At 35.7% G+C, this 7,076-nt stretch overlaps 1 protein-coding gene and 1 long non-coding RNA gene across 3 annotated transcripts; one reads left to right on the top strand and one right to left on the bottom strand.

Annotated features, from left to right (window-relative positions):
- Window positions 1-1,098: 1,098 nt before the first annotated feature.
- On the top strand, window positions 1,099-2,720 carry LOC139817512 (uncharacterized). Its single transcript, XR_011733247.1, has 3 exons — window positions 1,099-1,233; window positions 1,327-1,688; window positions 1,876-2,720. It is a non-coding gene; the product is annotated as an uncharacterized lncRNA (long non-coding RNA).
- Window positions 2,721-3,630: 910 nt separating this feature from the next.
- On the bottom strand, window positions 3,631-6,973 carry LOC139817345 (twitchin-like). 2 transcript variants are annotated; one of them, XM_071785348.1, is made up of 6 exons: window positions 6,541-6,973; window positions 6,335-6,443; window positions 6,025-6,258; window positions 5,368-5,658; window positions 4,716-5,088; window positions 3,631-4,326 (listed from the first exon to the last, which is right to left on the bottom strand). In XM_071785348.1, exons 3-5 carry the CDS (start codon window positions 6,029-6,031, stop codon window positions 4,805-4,807), a joined length of 582 nt encoding a protein of 193 aa, XP_071641449.1. In that variant the 5' UTR covers window positions 6,032-6,258; window positions 6,335-6,443; window positions 6,541-6,973; the 3' UTR covers window positions 3,631-4,326; window positions 4,716-4,804. The 2 variants fall into 2 exon arrangements, with proteins under 2 accessions (XP_071641449.1, XP_071641447.1); XM_071785346.1 differs by having other exon boundaries at window positions 6,025-6,235.
- Between the last annotated feature and the right edge of the window lie 103 nt (window positions 6,974-7,076).

Here is a 7,076-nt window from a genome sequence, read left to right as displayed (position 1 = left end):
GAGACCAGACGAAGAAGAAGAAGAAGATCGCTGATCGTAGGATGAATGAAGGTAATATGACTTCTATATTAAGTTGGACCTCCCACCAGCGCAAATCAAGTGCTAAATATTGATATTTTCTTAAAGTACAATGTCTCGGGATTATTTTGGGACCATAATCACGCAAGCACGTAACGAATTATAGAGCGCTGCGCGCGCTCCATGAAATAGATGAAATTAACACTCTAACATTCTCATGTTGTATTATTTAATACAACTATCTAATTTTTTGTTTTTCTTATAAAAAAGGTGAAATTAATTTAGCTGTTTTGGAAAATAAAAACTTATATGGTCATAAAATAGAGGTAAACAATACATACAGTTGTTGGCCACTCTACAATGATTGGCCATATCTTAAAAAATTAAAGATTATAAAGAAATACTATTAAAATGTTTAAAAGTGTTTCTCTTAAAAGTGTATTAAATATTTTGTATTTATAATAAAAAACATTTTACTAGTATTTTTTTTATAATCCTTAATTTTTTAAGATGTGGCCAATCATTGTAGAGTGGCCAGCAACTGTACTGTTTACCCCTATTTATTTTATGTGTTATGTAAATATATAGGATGATCTATAAAATATTCTGTGAAATATCCTATGCACATTTATAAAACATTTTATTCAAATGCTTATAGAATATTCTAGCTATAAATATATGCATACAATATTATATAGAATATTCGATAGTCTTCCGATTCTGTTACAGAATCCAACGGCACCGTCGTCACCAAGGTCGTCACACAATATTCCGAGGGGGAGAAGTTTTCCCCCGGTATATATGTGTATTGGACCATATTAGGAATAATTTTATTCCTAATATGTGCCGGTGCACTATATATTTGGCGTATACGTCGTTGTCGTATACGCCAAATAACATATCGACGACGACCCTCGACGGTGCCGGAGCCAACGGGGCCAGAGATTCCGCCGGAGCCCCCGGAAACCCCCCCACCGCCCTATCAAATTTTTGGTCCGCCATCGTACAGTCGCGCGATGGAGAGTGGGGCCGGGATTTGAGAACGGCGGCAAGAGCTTCGGTAACTTAGCATAATTTAACATCTATAAAACTGCCATATGAATACGGGCCCATCGGCAGAAAATCGCGAAAAGATCAAGAAACATGGTGGTCCGTGATTCCTGTCTTTTTGCGCCGTCATCATTGCAACGAGAGACCGAGTGAGATTAGATTAAGGTAATTAATGTAGAATTCTATATGCTAATGTTTTGAGCAGAACGTTCTTTGATTTCTAATAAGAGGATTTATATTTTATTTTTTCTTGCATAGATAAACAGAATGTTATCGGAAAGTCATCTAAGCATTTTGAGAAGAATCTTCGGAAAGATGAACGTAGAAACCAATTGTTGCAATTAAGAAGAAAGAAGCGCGAGCAAGTATTTGCGCAGAAGACAAATCTCGGTGGTTTTTCTTCGTTCTTGTCCTGTTCTTGTCTGCGTATTATAAAGGAATATTTTTATATATATATTCCTTTATAATTTATGTTACAGGTAGATTTTGGAAATTGCGCAGTCTAATCAACATCGCGTATTTCAAATTCGACATCGATGACATCTCCGGAGAGTTAGATGCAAAGAGACCGGTACCTTTCCGCTTGACGCCCAATATCTTCGAATTTCTCACAACTATAGGTCAGTCAGACACAATCTTAATCTTCTCGTCTGTCGACGTGAAAATAAAGATATCTTGATATAGACATCCCTTGTGCTTGGATAAATTCAAATGTTATATAGAAATACTTGTAGTAAATCCGATATTCATTACTGTGCAGACCGTTGCCAAATTCTTTCAGGTTTCACGATGTTAATTCTTTTGCAGGAGTTTGCGGACCATTGACCGCTAGCGCGATCGCCACAGCGCGCTGTTTGGTTCAGCCCACGTTCCAGCTGCATGCTATACTTCGCACAATTTTGCGGGATGAAGTGATCGCGGACCATAAACGGCAAGAAGACGCCGAGGGCACATCACAAGAGCCGACCGATCTAAAGGGTGAACTTCTGATAAAGATGGTGAACCACGCGGTCAACGCGATTGTTGGTAGACTAAATTCTCTCGCGAATTTCGACGGCATTGACAGTAAGGTCAGCACACTAGTAGCCGCTGCCAATAGCCATGACAATCTCTGCAGAATGGATCCCTCGTGGCACCCATAGCTGTAAGATACAGAACGTTTGGCCTAACAACACATTTGTGCTATAACGAGAAAAGGATTTAAATCATTATAGCATTATTCATTTTATTTTCTTGCCCATATACGTTCTTATATTTTATAACACTGACGCTAGCTTTCAGGAAGTTATTGAAAAATGAAAGATGATAAAGAGAAGTTAGACGCTAGAAAAGTATTATTTATAATCTATACATATATATAGATATATGAATATACGTAGTTTATATGCATTATAACATTAATTTTGTACAACGTAAATCGAAACTATTTGTAAACTGCGAATTTAATTCTATTCTCTAACTCTTACTCTGTATATGTATTATATTGCTTATAGATTCGGTTTCACTATATATGTTTGCTAATGCATAGCACTTCAATGTAACGTAAAGCTTCAGTTCGAGTTCCTAGTAAGTAAACTATATTTTAAGAAACTTGTGCAGATAATTTGTAAGAATAGTTCTTGCTAAGAAGTGGAATATAGACCTGAGATACATATAGTACTTATTTATTGTAAAAGACATGAACATTATAGGATCCCAGTGAGAAACGATACATCGGATCGACGTCGATTAGATATCGAAATCTCAAAATCGATCTTCACATCAATTTTGATATTCAGGTGGTCCCAGTTTCGAGCATTCATCGATATCGAAATCTTTGAAAATTCGATATATTTCGTATGAGAACTAAAGCGCTTTTATAACGTTTTTTGATGTCATGATAGAGTCTGCAAACGGAGGGATTCCAACCTCTTTGTTTGAAAAGTTATTTGATCTTTATAAAAAATATAGCAATCGAATCAATGTCGAAACAATGTCGACTCGATGTCGATTTGAACTTTAATGAGGAAATTCACCCGACATAAAAAAAAATTATATTTATTTTGAAATTTTATTACAACTTTTTAACTAAATTTGTTTCTTAAGATGCAACCTATGATTATAAATATTTTCTCATACTTAAAAAACACACTTACCTTGGTGGGATTCGAACTCGGGACCTCTGGATCGTGAGCCAACTGCCTTACGTGGTAGACTACTTCTTAATTTGATGTAAGTGTTATATATAGTCTACATATGCGTCATAACCAGCACAAATATATAATTTTTCAATAATTTTTAAGAAAAAAATTTATTTATTGTGTTTTAAATTATACATATATATATATATATTTATTTATTTATTTATATATAATTTATATAAATTACATTATACAATACTAGCTGCAAGTTACCCGGGCTTCGCCCCGGAAGACATATGTAATAAAACACGCAAATAGTCTCTCTCTCTCTCTCTCTCTCTCTCTCTCTCTCTCCCTCCCTTTCTCCCTCCCTAAACAGACAGATCCCTGACAGACAGATAGACAAACAGTCAGGTTTTATATATAATAATTTTTTAGCACATATGGTAAGTTTGACATTTATTTTATACGTACTTTGACCGCAGGGTTTTCCAATACATTACTTATGTTTAAAAAAATGTTATGTGATAGAAAAGGTTCCGATAAGTTAAAATTAGAAACGCTAGCTAAAGATTTTTTACAGCCGCAAGATTAGGTAAATTTTCACGATTGCACGTGAAAGTAACCGACTCGCCTTCACTCACTGTTGCAGACTGCGGGAATGTTTGCATATATGTGATCTTGTCATAAAGTTCACGAGAGTTGCGTTTTATTACAAAACACAAGCTATAAAAACATTAAAAAATAAATGGAAAAGCTAATCCAATATGAAGTGCGAATGCAGGATAAAAAGAACGAGTATAGTTATGTGTGTAATAATCTAAAGAAATTGTTATTTTTGGAATAAATCTTGATAAATAGAAAATTTTACAGTTATTTCTATCTGAATAATATAAAAGAATTATGAAATATTTTGTATACAGCTAATATGATAGCTGGTTTTACATATTTATAAAAAGCATACTAATAGGAAAAGCTTGACAAACACAAAGACAAAATCTATTGTCTATTGTCTAATGCAACACTGCTTTTAATGACAGAGGAAGAGGATGGCAAACAGGGTACACTCTTACAGCTCTACCTCCGGAATGTAGAAGGTCGTGTACTAATTTTACTTGCTCCTTCGTTTCTCCAGTGCCTACAAACAAACACTCAATGAGGTTAGCAAATTAAATATAAATTATACAGATAATATCATCGCCCTTATCAAATAAATTGGTAAGTTCAGAAAACATAAATGAATCTTAATTTAAATAAGATCTATTTTAAATACTCAAAATAAACTTTATAATTTATAAAATAGAATTACTTTTATTCTTAGTCAATTAAAAATTTGTTCGCAACACAATAATCTCATTTTTTAAAGTAATTTATCTAAAAGTATCGATTCTATTTTTTTGTTACAATTAATTTAAATTATTCGCGATAGTAGTGTATTTATTGTGTTCAACTCCGTGAAATAATCTTTCATCCTTCAATGTAATATGTTTTTTTTACTCAGTATTTAATAACTTATTCATCTCATACCTTCTACGATGACCACGCAACTAGTTTCATCCTTGCCGTGCTTGTTGGAAGCTACACAACGATATTTGCCGCTATCCTCCGGTTTGCAGTCAACGATCTCCATCGTGACGACGCTGCTCGGCATTGCTCATGGGATAATTATACTTGGACAATTCCTCTCTGTCCTTATACCATTTCACGGTGGACATTGGATTACCGTTCAGACAGCAGAGCAGCTTGCAAGTCTGTCTGATCTGGATGACACGTGGTCGTAGCAGGAAGGTGAAGCTCGGTGCCGACTTAATCGTCTCCAGCCACACGTTGTAACCAAGCGGTTCTCGTCTGTGTACAGGATGCAACTCGGGCCTATACTTCGGAATTTCTCTCGGCAGTGCTGAAAGAATGAAATGAAAGGATCATATACATAGAAATATTTATTTCTTAGATTTATAAAGCAGTTAAGAAATGAAAATGTTGATCGATATTTAGCATCGATTAGACAGCCTAAATATAATTAGATAATTCATCAAAGTATAAATTAGATATAGAATAAATTACAGCTATCTGAAAGTATCTAAAAATGTTACAAATATTAAGCTACGTTAAAAATTATAATTTTCTCAGAGTAAACGCTATGTAATCGCAAACGTGTATAAAATTCTAAAACGCTTACGTTGTACATTAAGGAAAACGACCTCCTCACGGTAACCATAATAATTCTCCGCGCGTATAATATATTCTTCTCTGTCTTCCAACTTGACTCTGTTAATAATGAAGGTGTAATCGTCGCCGTGGTACCGCTTCATGAATTTGACGGATTCCCGTGACTCCTGATTGTTATGCGACCAAGACAGGGTCGGTGCTGCAATCGCGATCGCGCGACAAGTGAACTTCACGCTCTGTCCTTCGTAGGCGAACGCGCTCTGCGGCTTGATGACAAATCTGGGCGCTGCTTGTCGGCGATCTGCAAAAGTATAATTAATTTAAGCGTTGCACATTAGCGAAATTTTAATTATTTTCTGTATTCATCAAGTAGGTCATTATTTTTATAAATGGAAACATGCAGGATTGATATTTCCTGCATTTTTTATAATATAGATATCTTTTTTTTTAATTGAATATCCGGCCCTTACATAGTACAAACTATATAACCATAGTATTAACATACAATCGCTTGCATACAATCGCTTAAAATTTGTATATAGTTTAAAATTGAAATGTTGCGCAATTCAATTGTCTCCGAAATATTTCATTGCAACGCGATATTTTCAGAAAAGAGTTTAATACGCTGCATTTGTTATAATTACGAAGTGGCAAAAAATCTACTTACAGAACATAAGCCAGTACACCGCAGGCCCACATATCGGTATAAAAGCCTACCGGCTCGCGTTCGACAATCTCGGGAGCGGCAAACTTGCGGTGGTACCTGTACTGATCTTCACTACTTCGTTCGGATCGAGTTTTGGTAGCCAGACCGAAATCGATCAGTTTCACATTCGTACTGTTGCGAGTTGGGCACATGATGTTCTCAGGTTTGATGTCTGGAAATATAAGGTATAATAGGCTTAAATTGACAAATAATTAAAATATGTACTTCCATAATATGTGTCGCAAGAAAGTCGTTAAAATATGAGTCTTACCTAGGTGAATGATATTCTTCTCGTGCATATGCTTCACGCCCTCGCAGATCTGCCTCATGTAATTGATGACTTCCGCCTCGGACATGCGGTGTAACCCTCAGCCGTGATGCTGTGATGCAACAGAAAGAATCGTGTTCATATTTTCATATATGAATTTCTTTACCAGTAATAAGTCGAACGTTCAAAATTGATCGATTTGTTCTCACGACGATCCATCTGTTTACTCTGCAGCACATGATCCTTGATTGCAGCTTGAACGCATCTACTGTGGAGTGGATCTCCTCTCTCTACTGCAACCGAGTTTGCAGCACATGATCCTTGATCACAGACTTCATATTTTTTATTCGACCGAGGAAGTTGAAATTCTTAACATTGAGATGTGTGCACGATTAATCAGATACGGGAAGTCAACATTGTTTATATTATATCCCGTGTCACTTGTCAGCCCATTTCTTGCAAAAGAAAAATTCACTGGCACTAGGGCACTACTGACGAGCTGGTGCGCATTCAGAGTGCACATTAAAGCCGTCGTGCACAAACCAACGTATATATATAAAGTATATGTTTAATATAAACGGATTAAATTATGAAATCCTCAATATTCTTTATTGCACTATTTGGTAAAATATATACTGGGTATTTTATCATTATCGAAATATTTGCAGACTTTAATGTGCACGTGGTGCACTGAGCACTGAGTGCGCACCAGTTCTGCCAGTGATATAAGGCCCTGGATTGGGCC

The sequence above is a fragment of the Temnothorax longispinosus genome, chromosome 8 (genome assembly GCF_030848805.1).
Source record: "Temnothorax longispinosus isolate EJ_2023e chromosome 8, Tlon_JGU_v1, whole genome shotgun sequence".
Classification (NCBI taxonomy): Eukaryota; Metazoa; Arthropoda; class Insecta; order Hymenoptera; family Formicidae; genus Temnothorax; species Temnothorax longispinosus.
The sequence above is the reverse complement of the archived record's forward strand: the minus strand, read 5'-3'. Positions and strand labels throughout refer to the sequence as shown.